Genomic DNA, 27,756 nt, shown 5'->3' on the forward strand with positions numbered 1-27,756 from the left:
CGAATGTATACTCATATGCACACTCATGTATGTGCTGTTTCCTAGAAGCGAAACTTTCATAAATTTGGCAAATCTATCTTCGCCGTAACATAACCCGGAAATTCCCAGTAATATTACGACCAAACCACCATCACCTTCGATTCTTAGCCTAGCGTTGAGGCAGTCTTTGTCACACGGCTGTTAGCAGGACGATTTCTTGCGAAAGAGAACTCGGCGAGCTCTTCGTAGTCGTCGCTGAATTCGTGTACCAATGAACACAGTGAGAATATGTTCACTGAAAGGAACTGCGTGAGCTGAGGTCAGGTGGAAGATTCAGTCTTCAGGAGGGGCAATGCTTTTCCACGTAGGGTCTCTTGGGGACACATTTTCAAAACTAAAAATTACGTTTTTAAACGTTTGTGCGCGCTCAGAGGCGTAGCTCAGGGCCAGCGCAAGAGCTGCACAAGCATCGTTCTTTTGTATAGTTAAGTGCTGCGAGAGGAGATAGACGTGGGTTGACAGCTGAAGGAAGATATGCAGACGCCTGCAACGGACTGTCTCCGGACACGTGCGCTTCTTCTCTTTAGAGATGCGAAAACAATACATGCGACGAGCTTGCTTCTGTCCCGTTCACAATAGGATATTTATTGTGACCGGCCCACTGACATTCAAAAGAAACGCCGCAGGTACAGAGAGCTTTTCCTGTAGCGACAGGGACAACAAATCCCATTTCAGTGTTTGGCTTAAGCCCACCCAATTCTTCAGGTAAGAAGTATTATGTTTGCTACCCCCTAGGATACTCCGCATGTGCCACATCAGATAAACAACGCCTTCATGATATCATAGTGAGCGACGTGCGTTTGCTCTTCTCCGAACTGTAACATTCGCAGAACGATTGCGAGGCTTGCAGGTTTGAATATATAGATATACGTGTTCATTTTGTTAGCCCTATAATATCAATGCGGCGTCGTTAATAAATCGCAGCACGCTCCATAGTGCAAACGATTCACCGTGATTTGCAGTGAACCAAACTATACTAGTCTTACAATTGGCGGGCGAGTTCAGTGAAAATACATATCTCATTTCATTTCGCGCTCATTGCCACGTTTCACGTCCAGAACATGCGCAGCAATAAACTTTCAATATTTACAGAGTTTCAAAATTCCCTCCAATCGAACAGGCCTTAAAAACTCACCGGCTTTAATTCAGCAGTTGCAACAAGTAGCCTAAAGGGACTAAAAATAAAGCGATGTCTTCTTCATTATTATGCCAGTACTAGGTAAACTCAGGAAGAGTCTTTAATTTGAATATTTCCCGTTATAAAAAGACAGAAAGATGGTGCGGCCGTGCAGAATTACAGGACCCATTCCAGCGAAGACGTCACTTGCCTGTAATTAAATCACACGCTTGAAAACGTTTCGTCATGCAATTGACGTCATTCTTTTCGAGTAATCTAGTTCATGCAGTATAATTGTGCTATCCGCAACATCCAGTCGATCTTTAAAATTCAGTTAAAATGAAGAACAACGACTCGCTTATACGCCTACGTTAGGTTTCTATCCGTGCTGCAATTCTTGGAATCAAATGGGCGATCACAATTTTAGTTTCCATCTGCTGGATGTCTACTTGTGCTATAAAAAGCAGCTCCTAAAACCTCAGCGAAGCTTTGGCAGCAGTGCGAGAGAGAGAGAGAGAGAGAGAGAGAGAGAAAACATGATTCTATACCGCACTTTCACATGCACAATATTAGGCTTAGGATGTCTATAGTCTGGCACTCAAGTCTCTTGCCTTCAGGTACTGAAGAAGCGCTCGAACTGCTTTCTGGGCTAATGAACTGTGAGGCCAGCCTCCCAAGATCTTTGCTTCTGTAAATGGCCTGTCATCCAGTCTATTCAAGGCACACTGGAGAGTCTTATGTTGGTTATCAAAGCGAGAACAGTGGCACAGAAGATGACTGATGGTCTCTTCACACTTGCACTTAGCGCACATTGGTGTGTCCGCCATTCCAATACGATAGCTGTAGGAGTTGGTGAATGTGAAAGGTATCAGGAATGTCGGTGCGCAGCCTGGGCACATCGGGCAGCGTCATCGGCGAGGTGATTACCAACGATACCACAATGCCCCGGCAGCCACTGAAAGATGATATCATGTCCTCGTTCAGAAGCGCAATGGCAAGTTTCGTTGATTTTAGACACCAGCTGTTCATAATTGCCACGTCGTAAACCTCGCAAGCTCTGGAGGGCTGCTTTCGAATCACAAAATAGTGCCCATTTTTTGGGCGGTTCCTTTTCAATGTATTCGACAGCAGCACGAAGAGCAGCCAGTTCGGAATCTGTAGATGTCGTTACGTGTGAAATCTTAATCTTGATGACGACCGATTGAGATGGAACAACAATGGCGCCCATCGAATTTTCCGAGACGGAACCGTCCGTGTAAACATGGATTCGGTTAGCGTACGAACAATGCAAAAGTTCCAATGTCATCTGTTTGAGAGCCGCGGTGGTCAGGCTAGCTTTCTTCACTATTCCTGGAACAGCAAGGTACACAGGAAGCTTTTTCAAGCACCACAGGGGGGATGGCACAAAATATAAATAACGCTCTGGAACGCTTGCATAAGTAATTTACTACAAAGGCCGTTATTAACCCTCCCACTTTGAACTTCACCTATACACGTCTTCCTTATACTATGCCCCATGTTTCTATATAACACAGACAAGGTAACTCATTTAGCTGAGCGAGGGCACCTGCTGGCTCCTCGTATAAAGCATGAAAATAGGGAGAACATGAAGTTTCAGTCAACAGATGCGAAACTCATAATTAAATCGTTAATGTTTTACCACACATTACCCGTACCATGACCCTCAATATTACCAAATGTCAGCTAGGTGTAACGTAGAGCTGTCCCGGGTTACTAGGAAGCCGAGCGAATGACGGCCGTGTAACGCTATAGCGCACTTGCTCAAGCAATTTTTGTACCAAGACTAATTCATCCCCAAACACTTAACTTATTGTGCACATCGACCATAATGTTCCCCCAATAATCCCGCTACAGTTACAGACGCCACTACTCTTCCAGTAAAGAGCTGCGACAGTAAAATTACATCACTTTCTGATTTTAGCGCTGAGATTGTTTTAGTACTTTTTAACGTGTAACAGTCTGAGAAAATGCAATAGGCATGCGCAAGATAAAAGGCGTGCGCTGTGAAGGGTATGTATCGTGACATGCGTTTATGGACTGCCATTCTCGAAATTCTGAGGAATAAGTTAGGAACGTAAGACCTGGCATAAGAAACTTTATCAATTGAATAGTGTAGCAGTATAACTCGGACACGCGGCATGAATGCACATATGGCATACAGGGTCTTTCGCTTAACTTGAGCCAAATATTAAATATATGCAGATGCCACGTAGCTGGACCAAAGTGATGGAACCGAGGTGATGTCGTTTGCCTACGCTTGGAGATACTCAGATCATTCTTTTTTTCATTCCGCCTAATTCGATTATTAGTCTTAATTATTATTCAACTTCTCAAATATTATAATTTGGTGAAAAGTGTCAATGAGAAACTTGGAGAGCGACATGGAAATCTCCCGATACAGCTTTCTGTTGCTCGATACGTGCTACTTAAAGGTGTTTTTCTAAGCGTGAAAGCAGCTCGCGAATGCACGCAAAGTGCCTCGAGGGGGCCAGTCGCGGGGCAGTTTTGCTTGTATTTGTGGGCTTCTTTCAGACTCGGTAAAACACTTTCTGCAGCACGTATTCACTAACAGAAAGCTGTATCGGAATTTCTCATGTTGCTCTGCAATTTCCTCATTGAATTTTTTCATCTAATTATAATAATTGAGAATTTGATCTTATTATTAAGACTAATTACCTAATGACGCGGAATGAAAAACATAATCTGAGTATCTCCAAGCGATGGCAAACAGCATTACCTTGGTTCTGTCCAGCTACGTAGCATTTGCACACTTAACGTTTGGCACAAGCGAAACACCCTGTATATTTAAATATGTGTGGAGTCCCACAGCGACATCGACGGCGAATTGAAGTGTGCCTTCGTCCAGATATTTGTGGGAAAGTTTTCAACGTTATAGACCTCCTTTCAGTCTTCTTGACTTGCAATGATACTGCAAAGAAATTATAAAGATTTCTTGATGTTTAACCTAACGTTGCTAAAATGGGATATGGTACGATGGTTTGCTGTTACACATACAAGCTTTAGCCTTAAAAAAATTGATAATGTTCAGATGGTTGACACTCGTGAGTGACGTATTATTACGCGAATATCAGTCTTTGCGCCATTTAGCCAACATTCTCGTCATTTGAATGGATTCGAAAGTAGTTATTCACTGCAAATTTCCGGTTTCCGTGGACGTAACACAACGAAGCCCAAAATTTTAGAAAGGTGCATATTTCGCAAGCGGAATAATACCTCGAAGATATTCGTGCCACCCACAAGCACGGAAAACCACCATCCCGCTGACATCATCGATAACAATTTACAACTGTCAAAAGGCAAAGAAAGAGACAAAGAATGCTTCGCTTTAAAAGAAATACGTCTGCGGACTGAAATTGAAAGAGTCACCAAATGAAAGAGTCTTGGCTGACCTGTGCGATTGAGCGCATTATGGCGGACGCCTACCTTGAGATATTGATAATACCGCGTACGAAAACGGCGATGTTGATCTGCGCATGACGTTGGGTGCAGGTGGCGGTCGCGTAAGATCTCGATCACAAAATAGTTCTTCAACTACCTTTGTCAAAGATTTCGCACGTCATTCAGCTCGCGAAACTTTCAAATGATAATATTTACGAAAGTGGCAAATGAGTTCCGCGGAAATCTGCAAGGTGAAGGAAGTTTCACGAAAGTCAAAATTGCCGACCGCCCGATATTATAACGAAGCTACAAAGGAAGCTCGTATTGGTTTCTCAGAACGAAAGCTTCACAGTTCGAGAATAATTTATCCTCGTTTGGGGATCGAACTCGGGACCAACGTCTTTATGAGAAACCTTCATGAGCGAGAGAGTGAAGGTAAGGTAGGGTAGGGAGATTAACGAGATTCTAGTTTCCGGTTTGCCACCCTGTACTAGTGTGGAAGAAAGAGGCGTTAGAAAGAGGACCAAAAAGAGATGTATGAAAAAAACAACAGGAAAGGCCTTATTATCAGAGTCGTACGTACAGGCCTGTGGATCTCAAGATGCGAAGTAGCCCTTGCGCGGCTTTCTGACGCTCTGTGCCAGTGGTCGCAATACAGTATACAGAGACAATCACTTTCCGTCGTGCTAAACGATTTGGACGACCGGCTTCTGTGGGAAGAAAAAAACCTACAGCATCGACAGAACTTAAAATCGAGAAACCTGCATAGGTTTCCTTTGTGGCATCGTCTTATATACTGTTAGGGGGAACACATAATTTTCGTTTTTGGTTTCAATAAAATGAACGGGGCGTGAAAACAAAAACAAAGGAAGAAATCTCCGCACTCTGAATTCTCTAATTAACACTCACTAAATAGGCAGCTGAGAACTGGCTGTTTCATCGAGTGCAAAATAATCTCCTGTCAGCCCTGACATAGGTGAGAGAGAAGTAGATATCCAGTATACGTTATATTATTAAAGATTTTAGTCACAGCAGAGCTTAAGGAATTCTTATCATCGCTATAGTACTTGAGTCTGCGTAACACTTTGAGACACATCATCATGAAAAATACGAATCGGGCTATTGAAACAATGCTCTTGTCTTGAAAGCCTAGAGAGACACAGTTGTTATGAAAAACTGAAAGAAAGAAAGAAAGAAAGAAAGAAAGAAAGAAAGAAAGAAAGAAAGAAAGAAAGAAAGAAAGAAAGAAAGTTGGCCCATTCTTGTTCCTCGCAAACAACAAGTCTGCACTCGTCTCGCATAAATGTGATTTGCCATTGTATAACAAACCAGAACTAAAAATGTTTGAAATAAAAAAAGCAGAAAAGAAAACCCTCAGTAAGCTTTGCATCTGTGCGAACAAGCCATAGTCGTAATATTAAAAATATTGTGAGAATGAAAGCACTGTATCGTGAACGTTGCCTACAGAAAGTGCACGCTACTCCCTGCATATGAATTCGTGCTCAATACAAATCAAGAACGTTTCGGCGAATCGTATAGTACGTTATACTAGGCACTGAGACGAACAGATTTCAAATGGGAAGCCAGTGTGGCCGCAAGGATACAGGATGATCACATTGAAGTTTTATGAAATTTAAAGAAAGTTGCCAGTGGCAGGAGATACCGTAATCATTTTCCTTGAGCTGCATTATTCGAAGAGGCGGACATTACAAGCGCGAGGAATCGAAACACATATTCACGTAATTAACAAAAATTCACAAATAAACATCTTAGTTATCTTGCCGTACATACTGAAAGTTACGAATTTTAGCCAGTGAGCTTACAAGGCGTATCATCTTGAAATGAATTTCCAGGATGAAACCAGTTGCGAGATATTTCCCAAAATGTGGAACGAAATACATGGGCGTTCCAGTTACCTTTGTGCTTCAATGCACAAAAGAGCGTTTTGTTAAATAAGTAAGGGGAATAACAGTGCATTTTTACGGCAAGATCGATGGAGCATATGTCCAAACTGGCGTCATTCTGGAAATTCATTCCAAATGGATACGCCTTGCAATATCACCGACCACAAATCGTAAATTGCAATATGTGCCGTAAAGTAATTAATTCCAAATATAATTCGTGTATTTTCGCTAATTCGTTAAACATGTGTTTCCATTTATCTTGCAAGTAATGCCCGCGCTTCTCTGCATAATTCAGCTCAAGGACTAGAACGATATCTACGACAGGCTATATCTAAACATTCTCTAAAACTTCAAAACGGTAATGTACACGCCCAACATTAGATAGATTTTGGGGTTTTACGTGTCAAAACCAAGATATGATTATCAGGCACGCTGTAGTTAAGGACTCACGATAAATTTTTACCACCAGGGGACCTTTAATGAGGTCGCACTGCCCCGCACCACGGGCCTTTTTGCATTTCGCCCCCATGGGGCCGCCGCGGCGGGGATTTAATCCCGCGACCTCGTGCTTAGCAGCGCAGCACCATAACCGCAAGGCCACTGCAGCGGATGCATGCCCAACATTAAGAGCTTACAAGAATACAATATACAGGGTGTTTTCTTAGACGGTACAATTCTTTTATTTAAAAAAAGTAATTAATGAGCGGAATGAACATGGCATTTTTGCAGATGAGTTCCTAGGCAACGCAAGCCTTCTTTGCTGCTAATTACCTGGAAGCAGAAGAGTAATGAACAAAAATTCATTAATTAACTTTCTTATTAGTGCCTTGGGAGTCAAATTTGAAGGCTTACATTTTGACGTGTTAGACGTGTGGGGCGATGGTTGAATCGTAGCATGGCGCGGCAAATCCTGGCCTGACAAACAGCCGCGCATGCTTGCCCCGCAGAGCGTGCCGTGTCACTAGCTGCCGCGACTGCCCGAGACGGTCAGTTTCAAACTTCCTCGCGCTTGTCGTCACGGGACGTTTCGGTCCGATATGACAGCGGGGCCGCCTCTTCTTAGCTCCCGCAGCACTCGGTTTCGATATTGCCTGGATTTACCTTTCAAATCCGACGATAAATATCTCGAATTGGTGCGACTCTTAAGAATATTTTTAAAAAAGTCGAAGTGCATTAAAATGTGACTGCCTTCAAATTTGACATTTAGATAACAGCCCCTAAGGCACTAATAAAAAAAATTAAATAATACATTTTTTTTTTAGTCTTCTGAAGGTCACCTCATTAGTGTCAAAGTATGTCCAGCTCACCTAGGAGCTCCTCCGCAAGAACACGAAGTCCACTGCGCTTATAGCATACTTAATTTAAGGAATCGGTATTGTCTAAAAAAAAAGAAGCGCGCGCTAACTAAAAATAAAGCTTTCTAATATATTATTCGTTTACCCGCTAAAACATGTGCGAGCGCCTTTGACTGCGTAGCGCTGTCCGTGCCCGTGCTCACATTCACTGCATTCCTTTCTTCTATTCCCCTTTCCCCAGACTAGGATAGCCAATCGGCCTCGACTGCTTAACATCCCAGTCATTCTTTTTATCAAAAAAAAAAAAAAACGCATGCATAGGTGACGGCAACGCAGCAGGAAGAAGGAATGGTGCCATACACTTGGAAAGTACACCCTACAAAAGAGACCTGCAATTGAAACCGATATTGCTTTCCCAGAGGGAACGCTTCCTCAGTTGTGGATAAATTTGCGCAGTACGCAGTGGTTCAGGGGCTATGACGTTTGGCTGATAAGCACGACATTAAGGGTTTGATACCCAACATCAGAGGGCACATTTCGATGGGGCGACAATGTTTTTGCACTAGCGTTAGTGAACGTTTCTTCAGAAAAAACAGTTACCGGATACGTATCGAAGTCGCCCGTATACAGCGTCTTCCTTTCGTTCTAATCCTTCTTTTTCTTTTCTTGCAAAGCAAATACAATTTGTTCTTATTTGTGCTACTGATCCGACATTTCGATGATAGACTGGTTATAAATTTTCTGTAGATTGTTTGTGATCTCTAGTAACAATGCCAAACCTGCAACGTTATAGGCGGGACATAATGACATGTATAAATTGGCGTACAAAACAAACAAAAAAGGAAATCCTATCGTTTTGGTTGTTTTTTTCCAGCATCCACCGCTATGAAATCCACGAACTTATTCTTGGTTTACTTCCTGTTAATAAATTTCTATTTTGCTGTATTAAGCAAGGATATAAGCGACAGTCTACAAGGAAGTGTTTCAGAGGAAGCACAAAGTCAGGTGAGTTCTTCGAATTGTGCAATTATCACGGACGGTTTGATCAGTTCAAGCCGTTTGACGTTACTGCATATTTTCGAATGTTACTGCACATTTTCAGGCAAACTCGAATGTGACGGCGTAATCTTTTATCGTTCAATCATCGCGCTTTTCTTTAGAATACTAAAAAAACGATCAGTAACATTCTGGAACAGTAAAATCATCGTAAGAGACAAGCCGTCTCTTACGATGAGACGGCCTGTCTCATCGTATCGTGTCTCAAAGCCCGAATCCAGTATTAGTAATATTTTTTTGTTTTTTAGGGGTGACAGCAGGAGAAGAGCTCGCGCTTGTTACGAGCAGCTACGCGTTCCTAGGCGGCATTTAGCCATGAGTTCGCCAAGTTGAATTCCTGGCTACAAAGAGCTCCATTGCACGCTAGTAACCTCGAGTCGCGAAAACTAAACTTGGTTCATTCACTACGGCGTGCTTCACATGGCAAATTTTATGCGTTGCACATTGCAAATCACTCAGTTGAGCCCTTGGGCGCGGCCGGGCAGCCACCATTGGGGGTATGAGCCATCATAGTGGCTCATACCCCTACACCAGAGTTTTATGCGTTGCATATTGCAATCACTCAGTTCAGCCCTTGGGCGCGGCCGGGCAGCCACCATTAACCTTTAGCGCAACCCCGTGACGTGACGTCACGACAGCCGGAGGAAAAGCTGGGCCCCAACTCGCGCGGTCGCGCGCGGCCGCAGCCACCACCTGACTCCCGCTCCTCCCGCTAGGGGCACTGCGCCGGCGCGTGACGTCACGGAGGAAAAGCTGGGCCCCAACTCGCGCGGTCGCGCGCGGCCGCAGCCACCACCTGACTCCCGCTCCTACCGCTAGGGGCGCCGCGCCGGCGCGTGACGTCACGGACCGCGCAATATGCAACGCATTCTTGGCTTAACCAAGCTAAGCCTGGCCATTTTTTACTTCTCGCTCATTGCAACTGACCCCTCAATGAAACAAAAGAGAGATTTATATATAAGAAAGGCAGGCATGTTAGTAAGTCAAGAGTCCGGTTGGCTACCCTACGCTGGGAGGAGAGAGAGAGAGGAGGTAACGGAAAGACGGGGAAGTTAACCAGAAATTATCTCTGGTTGGCTACCCTGCACTGGGGGAGGGGCAAATGGATGCGATAGGTGAAAGAGAGAGAGATAGAGAAAAAATGGGGAAGCCTTGAGCTAAAGCATAGGGCCAAAATGAGTGCAGACAAAGAAATCTTATATATTTGTATTAAAGGAAGTTTTGACCTGAGAAAGGCAAAGAGGTCAGCCGGAGGAACTTTTTCTCTGGGCTGGTGCACCACCTAGAGGAGGAGGACGAATGTGGGGGAGACAAAGAGAGAGAGAGAAAGTGGTGAACACACCACAATGCATCGGGCTCAAACTTTGGCAAACGGTAGCAGCTAGAATTGGAAGACGATTAGAGCTCGGTGAAAGACATTGTTTTCGTGGGTGAGTTGGCGGTGAGAATGTAGTGTATGAACCGTATAAATTATTGTGAGAGCCGCGCTTGGGTGACAACGCTTCATCAACATGAGCTAGAGGTTGAATCGCCTTCCAAGTTTGTAGCATCAGGCATCGTCATCTTCATAATCATCATCGCCATCCTCACCATTATTATCGCCGTCAACATCATCATCACAGCCATCATCAGTACGGCTCAGAATAAATTGTATGCTTCATTATCACGAGTCAACGTCGTCAGCTTTGTCACATTTTTAGATTACACTATATTTGGGATCGGCCTAGAAATAGACGTTGGAAAAAGCCATACCCGATACAGAAAAGTGGCGACAGCTTGCCAAGAAAACATTGCCTTCAAAATGTCAAGAGCACTGCGTTCCGCGACTACAGTATCTCGTTTTACAGCGAAGCTGTTGGCCTCTAGTTAGTCGGGGTTTTTTCGTGGGCTCGCTCTGTGCGCCCCCAATAACAGTAGGACCACCCGGCGGCCGTGAACGGTAGCTGGAAAAGGACGGCTTTGTATTTGAGTTTCCGCGTAAAAGAATTATGTTTTCCCGTTTATTCGAATTAAAATCCAATCCGAAGCTATCACATCTGCACCTTGTGTGTAAGTCACACTTTACGAATTTCTGAGGCAGCTTTAAGAAATTCAGTTGGCGGACGGCCTAGAAGAATGGGGACGTATGCTGCACTTCCGCACACGTGCGCGCACGTGTGACGTACGCGGCTTGTGGTTGCGGTGCTTGTCTAACGTCGTCTAACGTAGGCAACAGCTTAGCTGTACACCCACTTTCACAGGGTGGGATGGACGTCCATATTTTTTTTAGACCTGTAGGACAAAGGATGAGACAATATGGTACTGAGCGTCTGGCGTTCCCTGTCATAGTCAAGGTAGTCGCAGAGGGCGCGCGATGTTGGCTCTGGAGTCTTGCACGTGTGGGAGTTGGGGGTCATCATGGCGGCTTACTTGTCACATCAGTTGTATGTTTCTCGGAGGAGGTCATGCAGAGAAGTGCACTCTTAGTCCATTTCCAGCCTCCACGATGGCTTTAATCCATGAGTGACGGAACTTAGTCGGACGAATCACGTGCACGAGGAGTCGCAACATTTAAAATGCATAACGCCAGGCAAATTATAAAAAAATATATCATTAGGACATGTCGTCTCTATAATGGGTTAATGAGCTCTTTTTATTTCAGGCAAAATAATATGCTGAGAAAAGCGAACGCTTTACAGAGTTGTCTAGTAAGCTCTAACGCATTTTCTTGTATTTGCAAGCGCCTTACGCTTTTCTACAAAGCGAAGTGGAAACTAAAGCTACATAAGCAAGTTCAGTCACTTAAAGGAAAAGTATTGGCGCGCTGACGGGTTGAGAAACACCAGAACGAGTGAGTGAGATAACTTTATTTGGAATCCGGCGATTGGTAGACCAGAACAAGGCAGCAATATTTTTAAACTGCTCATTTCACTTTTGTCTTTCGCTGCTCATTATTGCCTCGAACATATATCTACGCAGCCATAAGCCACAGGGTCGGCAATTTGGTGCGACGAATGACACGAATGAAAATGATAATGATTCCTAACAAAGTATCGCCTTATACATTATCAATAAATAGTTTTTTCTAACCAACATCTAATATTATTTCGTTTTACAATCACCAAGCATTCATAATCAGTATCATTGAGTTTACGATCTTCAAGGCCTCGTTTTTTGATCGCCAACATCAGGGACATTAGTTTTGTATATTCGTCTCAATATTTTACCAGTTAGGTTCGCATTAACAGAAAATTGTCTCAAGGCCAACGAGCAAAGGTAAATATGCGACGCACGCGAGGGATATTGATCGTGCGATACCCTGTGCCTCGACGCCTTGCACAACGAGGACTATCTCTGACGGCAAGTGAGCGCGTCAAATCGATACCGTGAGTGCGTGATCTCGCAAAATAGTCACTAAAGAACTGAGCCAGACAGCTGCTACCACTCCATCTGTGCAGCGGAGCAGAGGACACAGGCGGCCCTTCTACGTTATTGGACACATGGTGAATTCACTGGAAGAGGTGGACAACTTCATTGAGAACGGGGCCAACGCTATCGAGGCTGACATCGAGTTTGCGGACGATGGCACTGTGCAGGGCACGTTCCACGGCGCCCCTTGCGACTGCTTCCGCGGCTGCTTCAAGCGTGAGACCATCGTGGACTACTTGGAGTACATTAGAGACGCAACTGGCTACGGTGAGTTAAGGCCCCCCTAGAGCACATATGTCGAAGCGTCGACTGAGTCTAGTGCGAACGATGTCGACTGCAGTTTGGTGCTGCCAATGAGTCTGGCGCAGTGCTTTCCAGCAACGAATTTCGGAACACAAAAACATCCCCATAAGCTTAACTTCCAGAAACCCATTTATTCCCATCTCTCAAAGTGAAGGGATTGCACATTTCTTGGGTTCTGCCATTGCGAAAAATCTGACGGAGAACAAGCTGAACTATTAGCACCGGTGTTCACGAGCTTTTCGCAATATATTAGTGGATGCTACATGTTTCGGCAAGACAATGCGTAACTTTCGGCGCGTTCGAATTCGTAGGAGCAGAACAGGAAATAAAGGCCTTTTTTTCTGATATTTGATAAGTAAATTGGCACGTTCAATCAATAGCGTTAGACACACGTGTGAAGCTCGCGTGATTAGATTATGGGGTTTTACGTGCCAAAACCACTTTCTGATTATGAGGCACGCCGTAGTGGAGGACTCCGGAAATTTGGACCAGCTGGGTTTCTTAACGTGCACCTAAATCTAAGTACACGGGTGTTTTCGCATTTCGCCCCCATCGAAATGCGGCCGCCGTGGCCCGGATTCGATCCCGCGACCTCGTGCTCAGCACACCATGGCCACTGGGCAACCACGGCGTGTGAAGCTCGCGCGATCTCGCAGACATCTGACTTAAAAATCTATATTTTTAACCATGCAGCAGCGGAAATCTCGGACACAAAAGATTAACGATGTTTGCTTCCCATTAATACAGAGTGACAAATGGATCGAAGTGCAAAAACGAATGCGACGATCTCCTCGCCACTAACACTAGTATCAACACAGAGAGGAAGACGCAACAGTTGCGATTATGCTCGGGTATTATATAAATGCACAAGAAAGGAATATAAGTTCTGTATTTATTATAGAATATAAAAATTGGAGGCTTATCAAGGTTAAGCCCAGTGGATGCGAAGCATCCACTGGGCTTAACCTTAGCGTATCCTTAGCGTTTGGAGGCATCTTGACCGCATACACGCCCGGCGCAAAGACGCTGGCGCGGTTGCGGGCACAGAGACTGACGCGACGGCGGGCGCGCGCCGCTTCATCCCTGGCGTGACGTCACATATCACATGATGCAGCGATGGTGGCGCCGCCGCCGCGTCGCGCGCGACGGCGCAAACCGAAGCGTGGAGGCCTCCGCCGGGCGACGTCCGACGGCGCGATATGAGGCCCCATCTGCAGCCGGTGTGACGTCATCACGTGACGTCACATCATGTGATCTCACTTCAGGGTCAATGGTGGCCACCGCCGGGAGGCGACCGACGGCGCGATATGAGGCCCCATCTGCAGCCGGTGTGACGTCATCACGTGACGTCATGTCACGTGACCTACTTGAAGGTCAATGGTGGCCACCGCCGGGCGTCGCGCGAAGGCCCGAAACCTACGTTAATATGCTTCGCATAATATATATATTCACGCGTCAAGTGGGAGAGAGAAAACGACGAGAGGAAAGGCAGGGAGGTCAACCAGACGAGCGCCCAGCTTGCTACCGTACACTGTGGACAAGGGAAAGGGGGAATATAATGAGTAAAAGAGGGTGATAAAAATAGAATGAGCACTGCGCGCATGCAGCTTGACACACAGCAGTACAAGCGCCAAATGAAGTAGTATATGCAGGGTGTCCTAACTATCATGCACCAAAATTTCAATGTATGCAAAAGCCACGTAGCTAGACAGAACCAAGGTAATGTTTGATGTCGCTTGGAGGTACTCAGATTATATTTTGCATACCACCTAATTACATGATTAGTCTTAATTAATCGACTTCTCAAATATCATAATTAGATTAAAAGTGTCAATGAGAAAATTGTAGAGCGACATGAAAAACTTCCGATACAGATTTCTGCTGCTCCATAAGTGCTACATAAAAGTATTTTTCCGAATGTGAAAGCAGCCCGCGAATACACGCAAAGGGGCGCTTCACTGTCTCCCTTTCTTCTGTCCCTTTTCCAGAAATGTATTTTGCGCCACAAAGTATACCTAGGAAACACGCAAAGTGCCTCGAATGGTGAATAGCGCGGCAATTTTGCGCGTATTCTCGGGCTTTTTTCACGCTGGGAAAGGCACTTTTATGTAGCGGTTATTGAGCAACAGAAATTTGTATCGCGAGTTTTTCATGTTGCTCTACAATTTTCTCATGGACAGTTTTAATCCAATTATAACATCTGGGAATCTGATTAATTATTTACTACTAATTATGAAATTAGGTGGAATGCGAGAAATAATCTGAGTATCTCCAAGTGACAGCAACCAGCTTTCATTTGTCCAGCTACGTGGCATGTGCAAATTTTTAAATTTTGGTGCGTATTATACTTGACACATGGCTTCAGATAATTCAGCACCTACTGTGTATTTCGTCATAAATTACAAATATATAAACCGAATTTATTGAAAGAAATCTGATTTCCTCAAGCAAATACGAAGAATATTCAGAGTAACTTTAACGTTCTTCATAAGGCTCAGCATTCGCCGCGACTTTTGTGTTTAAGGTACCTCGAATTCGGGGTTGAAGTACTTCCAGAGTGCAGCGCTCGGTTCGAAACACTTCATTCTTCGCCTGTAAGAGGTCACAGAAAAACCGTTCTTCATATCAAACCTTACCTGTCTCAATCTATATAGGTGAACAGCTCGCTCCCTTTGTGAGGGACTGCTCAATTAATAAAATGGCTAATTCAGGTCCAACAATTAAGACACACTTCGCGATATGGAGACCATGCCGATTCTGATCTCAATATTGCAATGTAAATGTATATTTCTGTTATAGAGTGTTTTTTTTTTTTAACGAAACAAGAATGCATGCTTGGTATTAGAGTGTAACGCCAAGTTTCTGTATAGGACTTTTTTACTTCCAATCTCTCAACAAACTCCTGTTCCGTGTACATTCATGATAAGGCATGAGAGTACTTGCGTGTATTTGCAGACGATTCAAGATACAAAAACAAGTTGACTCTACTGCTGCTGGATTTAAAGACAGCCAAGCTAGGGCAATCAGCAAAAAAGAAAGCAGGATTAACTCTGGCGATGAATCTCTGGGAACACCTATGGGAAGGCGGTGAGTGGTTGCTTGTAGCTGCACATTCACTTCCTGCTTGTTCATTTCTGCAACGAAGGTATACGAGTTGCGAAGTCGAAGACAATGACTTCTTATTACATCCTCAACCCTCATAGCCGCTTTTCTCGCTATAACTGAATACTCAGGATGTCCTCACGGCATTACCTTCCTACTTGTGGCCTCCTTGTATTATCCTAGGCCTCTGGTGTGTAACAAACGGCAATGAGGGCATATCGCTGGTTTAGTTACCGCTTCCTTAAAAAACACTTAATCCAGCGCAACGAGACAGCTAGAATGAATGACACGTAGAAACACGTCCCAGTTGCGCGTCTGACAATATTTATTCGAAAAGCGGTGAGATACAACTACGCTATCTAGTGTCCTGATGCGCAGACCCAACAACCACAATGGAATGAGCAGCACCAGCAGAATCGTTTGCAAGATTAAAAGAAACTATGTTTCGCGGTATATAATGCAACATAAATCTATCTCAGATAAAAAGAAATATTGTAATGGGTATGTGAGTCAAACTTCTGTTACACTGTGTAACATGGAGCACATTTTCTTTAATTTTCACAAATGATTTTGCTGGTTTTGATAAATGCGCAGTGCATTCTGCCCGTTATAACTGGGAAAACTATATGTAGGGTGTACCTCGCTGCCTTTACAAAAAAGTGTTAGTGGCGGTGGTAACGCGTGTCAATGTGTCTTTCAATGTGGTTATGTCGTCGCGCAACGTTATGCACGTCTTCGAAAGGCGGTAATGTGTGTGGACCTGCTATTAACCGAGGTACATCCTAGTACAAACAGACTTGCTGCACCAAAGAGTAAAATACCTTTGTGGAAAAGCGATGGCAGAAGTTCGATTTGATGGGACACATTGATTTAATGGAACGCATGTTTACCTTTATTAATATCTTCGTTATAGAGGTCGTAATTTAAATCCATTTACATGTTTGTTTCGTTTCTTTTTTGTACCATTAACCTAGACAAATGTAGTACATAAGCAATGTTCTATCTCAATATCAGTACGCCAGCTGCTTTAGAAGAGAACAACTGAGGAGGAGAAAACTTGTGAACATTCCGGTCTCGACTACAGCGCGTCACAGAGTACTGTCAGCGCAAATAGTAGTGCATTGTAAAAAGAAAGTCCCTTTGCTCCTGCTACCACTCATTGGCCAATTTTTTGTACGCTATCACTGAAATATTAGGAATATGAGAAAGATATCTAATTGTAGTCTTTGACTTGAGGGCAAATTTTATAAAGGACTAACGTTTCGAACCGGCTAAATACTTGCGTTAAAAGCGATTATCGTATTCGCTGATGCGGCGCGATGAGTTTACGTGCTTGGATTCTAGAGCCCCAAAATAAGTTTGTGTTCTTTAATAAAGAAAACCTTAGTGCTACAGTTGATAGATATGTCATGCAAATATAGGCTTGTCATATATGCTGTTAGGTAGTAATGCGGTATGTCAGATATGCGTGTTGGTCCGCTTGTAAGCAAAGCTATGAACTTCTGTATTTGTTCTAGGGCAATTTCAAGTACTTTTATTTTTGTGTACAACTGTACGCGTTTATACATGTATTTGTGCATACCATTACTACTTCTATACCATATGTATAGCACATACCATGTTGTGGCTTACTGGGCTCCTATGCAAAATTCTTTTGTGTTCGCTCTCCTTCACCGCATTCAAGTGACTAAACATGATTGAACAATGACTGTATCTGGAGCCAACGTTGCGATTCAAAAAACATTTCGACAAGGCAAGTCCCACTGTCGAAACGCGAACTTCAGCAACATTGCTTGTTCGACCGCTGTCAAACACTTTTTAAACCTCCATCTACCACCAGTGAACTGATGTCTTTTGACTGTATTCAGTCTGTTGTGGCACATTTTGTGATTCCATTTTGTTTGCCGTAAGTCATGTAGTAGCCGATGCTATCCAAAATGCCAACAGTTCCTTTAAAGTCCTTTCTAAAACAGTTAACGTGCAAGCCCATACCAAATGACATTTAAAATCATTGGGGGTTCAAACTATGATGTTAGCAGCTACGCCTTTCTTCTGCCGCGTCGCAGCTAATAAAGATTAGTTTTAAAAACCTATGCAAACATGGGCGCATTTATAACTTTCCTTGTTATCAGCGCAAAAAAAGCAATTCAAGCTGGTACCCTTGTTTCTGCTTTTCATTCTGTTTCCCCGTTATTCGTATGCCAGTCCATCCGGAGCAAATGGTGAACGTCGTGGTTTCTATTGGGTACGTGAAAGACAAGAACGTCCTCAAAAGCATTCTAACATATTTCAACAAGAAAGGAAGGAGACACGTTTTCGACAAACTAGGTACGTACGTCGGCATTGCATATTTACATTCTCGAAGACTACAAGTGATCGTAATCAGGGCGCTGTTTCTTTTTTTTTTTTTTGACAGCTACTGCACTGACGCACTACTAAGAGAGTTTTCAAACTCTGCTTTCAATAAGAATGTTTATACAAGGTAGTGACACACGGGTAGAACAGTGCGCCCAATCATATGGCGAGCGGAGAAGGTGGATGTGGGGAAAGCAAAACATGCCCAACTTTCGCCACACCAACGATGCGGTGCGCACGGAAAGCAGAAGCGACCTTGCGCGTTGCGTCAAAGGCTCAGCAGGGAAACCGCCAAGCACGCAGCTATTGTAGTCGCAAATGTTGCGGCAGTCGTACTATCACAGCCCTAAAATTCAAATTAAATGCAGGATGCGTTCAAAGGCAGGATACATGGCAAAAGCGGGTATCAACGTTTCTACAGTGCTCAACCCGCATCACGGCACGGCGGACAGGGCCGACTACAACGTGAATCCATATGTGCTGTTAAATCGCGCATTGGAGTCTGCCCATGGTGATTGCTTCGTTCATGATTGTCTAGTGGATATTAAGTTTTCTTCTCCACATGAACCAGCTCCACTAAAAACAAACATTTATTAAAGCGCATTTAACGTCAGTGTCATCGTCAAGTGACTCAAATACACAGAGCCGGCTGTTTTGTCCTTTCGCTTTTACTAGTTCCAGGATTATTTATTTCTGCGGCCACCGCATCATTCTCGTCAAAGTGCTAGCAGCAGCCATGACCTAAACAATCCGTAGCCCGAGAGAACTAGGCAGGCACCAACATTGACTTGCGCCTTTGATCTGAATGACGGTAAAGAAATCATCAAACGGCCGAAATGACAGTCGCCGCCAATAAAATCTGTTCAAGTTCGATGTCAAAGTTATCGCCCTTGAAACAATGTTTATGGTAACTCTCAATTGCTCACACTGTGCTACGATAACATTTTCCATTAAGATGGCTGAAATAGCAGGTTCCACAGGGTTCTGTTTCTCTGAACCTGCGGCCAAATAGCTTCGTGACTTGTCCACAGCTATCACAAGCCCGCAGACTTTCAGCTGCGGATAAAAGCGCTTTTTCTTGCGTTGTATAACGCAGTGTAATCTCTACAACGTTTTTAGGAAATTTACAACGCAATCAAATGATCTAAAATGAGGTGTATTATATTCATCTAAAAAAAATCCTATTCATCGCAGTTCACTCATAACAAATGTCGTTACTGCGCCAATGTTTGCTGTAACAAAAAAAAAACTCTTGTTTATATCAGTGCCCAGCTGTGAAACATATCGACAGTCAGTGTGACACATCTTCCTATAAGCTTCGCCTTGATGGAACAAATGCAACGCTTCTGTGAAGACTTCGGGAGTCTAAGCTGGTGCGTTCATGTGAGATCAGCGTTTGCTTTAGTTTGCCATAACACCTACAGAAAAATGATTTTGTAGTTCTGTGCATTTTATTCTCTGAATACAGCGGTGTTTTCTTGAACACTGTCGTATGTTAGTCAACAAACGTTAAACATCGCACCTCAACTACGAAAAAAAAAAAAAAAAAAGAAACTCGACGTTCTCAAACTGGGCGTGCATCTTGTAAATAGTGAAAAAAGAAAAATAGTGTCGTAGTTGACAACTATACCCTTAATAAAGTACAGAAGAATAATGTTCTAGCGTGTAGTGTTCCTTCATGTCGATATTATACAAACATAATCACAATTTCTCACATTCCTCGTTGCCTGAATAGTTCAATTTAAAAAAATATCGGTGCACAAAAAGAAACTCACATTCAAGGACGCAGATCTGCACGTGTAAACCGTATTCGCTACGCAGGTTTCGACGTGGGCATGAACGACCCACTGGATAAGATTGGGCGGATGTACAAGCAGCTGGGCATCAAGGGTCATCGGTGGCAAGGGGACGGTCTCTCCAACTGCGTGCGCTTCCTGGTGCCTGTTGACCGACTGGTAGAGGCGGTCAAGGCCCGTGACAGCCACAAAGGGTACATGGAGAAGGTGTACCACTGGACGGTCGACCTGCCGCACTTCATCAGGAAAAGCATCGAGTAAGCCTCTGCGTCGAGATATCGACATGTCGTAACACCTAAAGGAATGTTCTCGCAAGCGTGAGAATCAGAATAGGGCCGCCGCGGCCGCAAATGGAACGCGCGATATCGTTTGCGCCTTTAAACACCGCCATTTTGTCCAACGCAAGGTTCATTTATGTGCTTCGGTAATAAATCCGAAATCCAGAAGGCAGCATATACATGCACGCAATGCCCCAGCAAAGGGTGGGCAGGGAGCATGCGCGGTGTACGGAACACAACAAAAACGCTAACGCAAAGTCCTCGAAGTCGCTTCTCTATCTACACGATCACATTTTCCTGCGCCCGAATGTTGGCTAAACAAAGACCCCTCTTGCGAACTATAATTGATAGAAATTCAGTTCGAGTTTGTAGTGCTCCCTAGAAGTATTCACCTTTATTTTAGTGTTCGTAAACTCAGGGTAAATCAAGGCGGTATAAAAGAAAGAGGACAACACGTAGTATGGGTTTCCAGTAGCATTGCCACAAAGCAACTTTCTGAGTAAATTAGTGAAGCTTCTGTCGATCACGCATGCCGATTGTTGGAACGGGGGTACAACAGTAGGGCTAGTCAGGCTACTTAGACCGTTAAAATCACTGCTGCTAGCTTCGCAAGGCTGCAGCAACATTTCAGGACTATCATGCACTTATTGAATTTCGAACCCATGGTGCATTTCACTATGCTGTAATGTTTACTCAGTTCTTACTTGTCAAAAAATGTGTGCAAGAAAAAGAATTGGAGAGTCAAACCTATTGAAGCGACTGTTACTGCGTTTTGTTTCCTTTATTAAAGGTAAGTAAAACGAAAGTTTGGTCACAGATAGAGCCGGCTATCCAAAAATTATCATTACGAAAGAACAAGACAATAAATCCGAGGACACCTAAGCACGTCTTATGAGTTGCCACTGCGAAAGCATTAATGCCCAATTGAATGCCGCTGAGCCGTCCTTCGAGTTATGAACTCCTCGCGGGCAAGCGAGCGCGTTGAGACGTTGGCACCTTTTGATTTCGCCTTGCCGAGGCGCAGTTAGAAGGCAGGCGAGAGCTTGTGCAAACAAGGAACGCGTGCATAACACAGGCTTCCGAGCGCGAGGGTGACGTGGCGTCGCGGCGATGCCCCTCCCCTCATGTAACGCCAGGCGCTCTACTGCTGCAGCAGGTGCTCCGTCGAGGCGCGGTCGGGACGTGCGTCACAGGCAGTGGGAAACCAGGTGCCGTTTCGCTGCTACAGACGCCAGCTTTTTCGCTCAATCAGCTATTTGACTTTTTCGCAATCAAAAGATAATGAAATTACAAAACGCTGCCAAATCGATAACACAATGGCAAAACACTAACGGAGCAAGGCCGTGTGTCACGGAGGAAAAAAAGAAAGAAGGTTACATGGTTACAAGAATAACACAAGCGTGGGCAGATCATGTAAACGTAACGGAAATTAAAATTGCACATAAACTATATACAAGGTGTCCCAGATAACTTTAGCCAGAGTTTAAAAATATACAAATATGCCACGTAGCTGGACCGAACGAAGGTAATGTTTGTCGTCGCTTGGAGATACTTGAAATATTTTGTTTTTCATACCGCCTAATTAGATAATTAGTCTTAATCAACTTATAGTTAGACAAAGATTGTCAGTGAGAAAATTGTAGCGCAACATGAAAAACTCCTGATAAATGTTTCTATTGCTCAATACGGGCTACATAAAAGTGTTTTTCCGAGCCTGAAAGAAGCCCGCAAATGCACGCAAAACTGCCGCGCGACTGGCCGGTCGAGGCACTTTGAGTGTATTTGCGGGATTTTTTGAGTGTGCGACAAAATGCATTGACGCTCCAGTTACTTAAGAAACCGCTGTTTCATTTATTCAAGCACAAAAGTAACTGGAGCACCTATGCGTTTCAACGGACACTGATAAATTAATACTCGGAGCTGGTGCTGTCCACAGAATTCTATCCAAGTGGATACACCATACGAACTTAGCTGCTATAATCCGTAGACTGAAATATGTGAAAGTGAAAGTGAAAGTTTATTTTCTTTTCAACGAAAAGAGGGCGCCAAGACAAAAGGCAAGAGCCTGACAAGGTCCCGGTCACCCGTAAAACAGCTGGCAATTGTGCATAAGCACTTCACAACAAATACACAACGAATTTCTCAAGCATTGTAAAAGCATGAAGCAGTAAGTTAACATGCAAAGTTTGTACAGGAAAAGAATAAATTGAATACACAACTTATCGTATTAGTGGTGTAAAGACAATATCTTTTTGATACAAACATAAGAATATCAGTCCTAAAACAAAGAAACAATATCACAGCTTAGAACATGTGCGTTATAGAAAAAAAAAACATTTTGAAAGGTAGTAAATTGAATACAAATAAATACAAAGTATGCAGACTAAATAAATGTATCATTCCGTTTGTTCCAATAGGTATTTTTTAATTGTAGATTTAAAGCGTTTTTGTGGAAGGTAATACTCAGTTTCAAAGGGAAAGTTATTTATTACTGTGGGAATCTGGTAGCATAGTGTTTGCTTGCCATAATTGGTGCGTGTGATAGGAACAAGCTTACGTTTCGTACGAAATGCATAACGGCTGTTGGAATTATCTGGGCATGAAAAAAATAATCTATGATGATGGATGTACTTAAGTAGACAGAAGTTATATACTTCTTTTACTTTAAGGATGCCATATTTCTGAAATAGCGGTAACGTAGGTAAATCTGAAGGTCTGCCATGAAACCCTTCAATGGCACGTATAGCGCGTTTCTGAATTGAAATTAACTTGAGGTAATTGGTGGACGTCGTAGTTCCCCATACGAGGATACAGTAAGATACCCTTGAGTAGAGAAGTGCGTAATACATGGATATCTTTAACCAGGGGGGCAACAAATGAGATATTTTATACAAACAGCCGACTGTTTTACTTAAATCAGACATTAATTTGGTGATATGAAAATTCCAAGAAAGATTCTCATTGAACCAAACACCAAGAAATTTCTGGTTTGAAACACGTTTTAATTCAGTATGTTCGTAGAAAATTTTCAGAGTGATACTTTCTACTGTATTAATAGGCTGAAAAATTATGTAGTTAGTCTTTGATAAATTGAGGCGTAGCCGATTCGTCAATAACCAGTTATGTAACTTTCTTAAATATGCATTCGCCGTAGCCTCCATTTGAGACAAGGAGTGGGATGACAAAAATATATTCGTATCGTCAGCGTACATGACCAGATTAGGCGATTCGGATATGTTAGCGATATCATTTATGTATACTAAAAACAATAACGGTCCTAATATAGATCCTTGAGGAACACCATGCTGAATTGCCAATTTAACGTAACGTAATCAATTAGAAAGTTAATTAGCGTCTTACGTTAAGTACTGAATTGAAAATTTTGATTTCTAGTAGAAGTAATGGCCGCTTTATGGAGTAACTTAGATCAAGTGTTCAAAGTGCGCTATCTGCCACAGGCAATCTTCAAAAAGTTTGGCGTAGCTAAAAGAAAGGAATCCTGTATATATATATATACATATATATATATATATATATATATATATATATATATAATCACTGCTGCAGCCCTGCGAAGCTAGCAGCAGTGATTTTAACGGTCTAAGCAGCCTAAAAGCAGCGAAGAAGAAACTAGGAATAGGCAAGAATCAGATGTATGCGCTAAGAGACAAAGCCGGCAGTATCATTACTAACACGGATAAGATAGTTCACGTGGCTGAGGAGTTCTATATAGATTTATACAGTACCAGTGGCATCCACGACGATAATGGAAGAGGGAATAGTCTAGAGGGTCATTCATATTTAAAACAGTGCCAAAAATACGGACAAGGGAGGACACAGGACGAGCGCTGTTTTGAGTCATCCCGTGTCCGTGTTTCTGGCGCTGTTTTAAATATGAATGATCCGTACCAACTAGCTCGCAACCAAACCCTTCTGAGTCTAGAGGAATTTGACATCCCACAAGTAACGCCGGAAGAAGTAAAGAAAGGCTTTGTAGCTATGCAAAGGGGGAAGGCAGCTGGGGAGGATCAGTTAACAGCAGATTTCTTGAAGGATGGTGGACAGATTGTTCTAGAAAAACTGGCCACCCTGTATACGCAACGCCTCATGACTTCGAGCGTACCGGAATCTTGGAAGAACGCCAACATAATCTTAATCCATAAGAAAGGGGACGCCAAAGACTTGAAAAATTATAGACTGATCAGCTTACTGTCCGTTGCCTACAAAGTATTTACTAAGGTAATCGCAAATAGAATCAGGAATACCTTAGACTTCTGTCAACCAAAGGACCAGGCAGGATTCCGCAAAGGCTACTCAACAATAGACCATGTTCACACTATCAATCAGGTGATAGAGAAATGTGCGGAATATAACCAACCCTTATATATAGCTTTCATTGATTACGAGAAAGCGTTTGATTCAGTCGAAGCCTCAGCAGTCATGCAGGCATTACGTAATCAGGGTGTAGACGAGCCGTATGTAAAAATACTGAAAGATATCTATAGCGGCTCGACAGCCACCGTAGTCCTCCATAAACAAAGCAACAAAATCCCAATAAAGAAAGGCGTCAGGCAGGGAGATACGATCTCTCCAATGCTATTCACAGCGTGTTTACAGGAGGTATTCAGAGACCTGGATTGGGAAGAATTGGGGATAAAAATTAATGGAGAATACCTTAGTAACTTGCAATTCGCTGATGATATTGCCTCGCATAGTAACTCAGGAGACCAATTGCAATGCATGCTCACTGACCTGGAGAGGCAAAGCAGAAGGGTGGGTCTGAAAATTAATCTGCAGAAAACTAAAGCAATGTTTAACAGTCTCGGAAGAGAACAGCAGTTTACGATAGGTAGCGAGGCACTGGAAGCGGTAAGGGAATACATCTACTTAGGGCAGGTAGTGACCGCGGATCGGGATCATGAGACAGAAATAATCAGAAGAATAAGAATGGGCTGGGGTGCGTTTGGCAGGCATTCTCAGATTATGAACAGCAGGTTGCCATTATCCCTCCAGAGAAAAGTGTATAACAGCTGTGTCGTACCAGTACTCACGTACGGGGCAGAAACCTGGAGGCTTACGAAAAGGGTTCTACTTAAATTGAGGACGACGCAACGAGCTATGGAAAGAAGAATGATGAGTGTAATGTTAAGGGATAAGAAGAGAGCAGATTGGGTGAAGGAACAAACGCGAGTTAATGACATCTTAGTTGAAATCAAGAAAACGAAATGGGCATGGGCAGGGCATGTAATGAGGAGGGAAGATAACCTATGGTCATTTACGGAGTGGATTCCAAGAGAAGAGAAGCGTAGCAGGGGTGGCAGAAAGTCAAGTGGGCGGATGAGATTAAGAAGTCTGTAGGGACAACATGGCCACAATTAGTACATGACCGGTGTAGTTGGAGAAGTATGGGAGAGGCCTCTGCCTTGCAGTGGGCGTAACCGGGCTGATGATGATGATGAGGGACAACATGGCCACAATTAGCACATGACCGGGGTAGTTGGAGAAGTATGGCAGACGCCTTTGTCCTGTAGTGGGCGTAGCCAGGATTATTATTATTATTATTATTATTATTATTATTTTATGCAGCCACGGCATTGACGGGATCATCACGAACCGCCCGGACAACGTGCTGTACGTACTCAACAGCGCGCCCTACAAGGATCATCTCATAGTTGCCGACGTCAATGACAGTCCCTGGACACGGTACGACGAGGAGATGCCAAAAAACGATACGGACTACGCCACAGAAGTTCTTGGTGGAGAGGAGGAAGGAGAAGGCAAAAGACGCTCTTGGTCGAACCAGATAACTTCGTTATGGACACAGTAGAAGTCGGCGCCGTACTTGTGTTTTCTATGACGGACTTAGAGTTGGCGTCGTTCATGAGTGTCGTGGGTGCTTTTTCAGACGCTTAATGACGCGCTGTGCGACGTCGGCGCGCGTCCCACGACAAGAGACAATAACAAAAGGCCGGCGTTTTGGTTGTGCAACGAGTGTGCATAGTTAGGTTTGAATGAATATAAATCAACCTCTGCTACACGCTTATTAATCTACAGACCTTCCAAAGCAAAGTCGCCGTTGAAGACACCGTCATTGTTTGTTTGTTTGTTTGCTTGTTTGTATGCTTGTTTGCTTGTTTGTATGCTTGTTTGTATGCTTGTGTGTTTGCTTGTATGCTTGTTTGCATGTTTGTTTGTGTGTTTGTTTTCCACTGTAGGGTCCGCGTTGAAATAATCTAATATCTCAAGCCATCGGTGACATCCCCCCATTTGTAGACAACATTCCTGAGAAAAAGGGAGAAAGCAACTTTTATATGCAAAAGTATCAAAGTTCATGAGCCGAGGGTGGGAGATTGCTGAGAACAACCGATAAGCGCGCCATGCTTCATTAACGACTGCAAAAGGAGCCCTGTGGCTGAGTTTGTCGCCAGTTTGATTAGTTCATCGCCAGATGGAGACACCCTTACGGTATTAATAGAAGCACCCTTATTTCACTAAAGCTCTTAAGGAAGAGTGTTTGGCTGAAGTACGAGTGAAATGAAAGAAAGGCGTCGCCCCCCAGCTCGTTGCAATTTCAACGGCCTACGTGTCGTTTATTAGCATTAGCACATAAACCGAATCAAAGGACAAGGAATTTATTCATAAAGAGGTCACGAAAGGAAATCCTGAATGTGGATTTGAATTCAGGAACTTCACGTGAAAACCAGACACCCTATCCACTGCTCTACACAGAAGCCACGTTTGCAGCGCTTTTTAAAAGTGTGGTATCTATATGAATAAATTGTCTGGAATCTCAAACTGCTTCGATTCATCAAAAACCTTGCATAAATTAGGAATTTCCATCGCAGAAAATGCATTCGTTATGCCTAAAACCTAACATCCTTAGCAGCATGGACAGTTTTCAATGGTAGCAAGAGAGAGAGACAAGTCATAAGGGAAAAGCAGGGAGGTTAACCAGGCTGAGCCCGGTAGCAAACGTGTTAGTAAGTGTCCAAGCACACTTCATACAGGGTGTCAATTTTTTCGTAAGGGTGGTAATTTTTTATTGTTTTATTTTCTCGGACACGCCCTTATTGAACGATGTGTGGATTAAAATGGATGCTACATTGGTGCAGTAGCTTGTGAAAAGTTTACCAATGCCATTCGCTATTGCAAAAACCAGCGTCTTCCAGTGTGAAACCAGCGCGTTTTTTGGCGCTGGGTCGCACTGGGTACGCTGGCGCTCGCTGGGACTCACTGGGACACCAGTGATAACGCTGGATAAGAGCAGGGTCACACTGGAAGAGACGCTGGTTCCACTGACATGACGCTGGGGCGCACTGGTTTGTGCTGTACAGGCGCTGGTTCTCGCTGCAGTTCGCTGGTTCGCACTGGAAACTGCGCTGGTTGTGTTTGTGCCGCGCTGGTTCCAGTACACAAGGACGAGCGCTGCTGAATATTAAATGCTTTATACAATTTCATCGCTTGATACTAGTCTCTTGTCCTAAATAACGCTATATCTTGGGGTCATAAAACCCTATTTCGAGTCGCAGCTTGGAATAAAGGTGCGTTAACTGCCCTGTTTATTCATGGACATTTGAAACTGAAGATCACTTTCGTTTTCTTCATTTTCCCATTTGACTGGGTGGATAGCTAAATTATTGAACGAAACCACGTAAACGAAGAGGACGCCGCGTTTTTTAGTAG

General features: G+C 43.6%; 1 protein-coding gene across 2 annotated transcripts; it reads left to right on the forward strand.

Annotated features, from left to right (window-relative positions):
• The first annotated feature begins 670 nt into the window (after positions 1 to 670).
• Positions 671 to 26,868, forward strand: LOC126531567 (dermonecrotic toxin LspaSicTox-alphaIA1i-like). 2 transcript variants are annotated; one of them, XM_050179130.3, is made up of 7 exons: positions 671 to 744; positions 8,650 to 8,780; positions 12,269 to 12,506; positions 15,498 to 15,629; positions 17,850 to 17,972; positions 19,821 to 20,052; positions 25,660 to 26,868. In XM_050179130.3, exons 2-7 carry the CDS (start codon positions 8,661 to 8,663, stop codon positions 25,898 to 25,900), a joined length of 1,086 nt encoding a protein of 361 aa, XP_050035087.3. In that variant the 5' UTR covers positions 671 to 744; positions 8,650 to 8,660; the 3' UTR covers positions 25,901 to 26,868. The 2 variants fall into 2 exon arrangements, with proteins under 2 accessions (XP_050035087.3, XP_054927225.2); XM_055071250.2 differs by lacking the exon at positions 8,650 to 8,780 and having other exon boundaries at positions 688 to 744.
• Positions 26,869 to 27,756: the final 888 nt, after the last annotated feature.

Source organism: Dermacentor andersoni, chromosome 5, assembly GCF_023375885.2.
Source record: "Dermacentor andersoni chromosome 5, qqDerAnde1_hic_scaffold, whole genome shotgun sequence".
NCBI lineage: Eukaryota > Metazoa > Arthropoda > Arachnida > Ixodida > Ixodidae > Dermacentor > Dermacentor andersoni.

Bases quoted from the DNA above. Each gene is read 5' to 3' on its own strand.
- LOC126531567 (XM_050179130.3), top strand. From the start codon at position 8,661: ATGAAATCCACGAACTTATTCTTGGTTTACTTCCTGTTAATAAATTTC. The intron at 15,630-17,849 runs GTGAGTGGTTGC...TTCGTATGCCAG, and splicing joins GGAACACCTATGGGAAGGCG to TCCATCCGGAGCAAATGGTG. The intron at 17,973-19,820 runs GTACGTACGTCG...TTCGCTACGCAG, and splicing joins ACACGTTTTCGACAAACTAG to GTTTCGACGTGGGCATGAAC.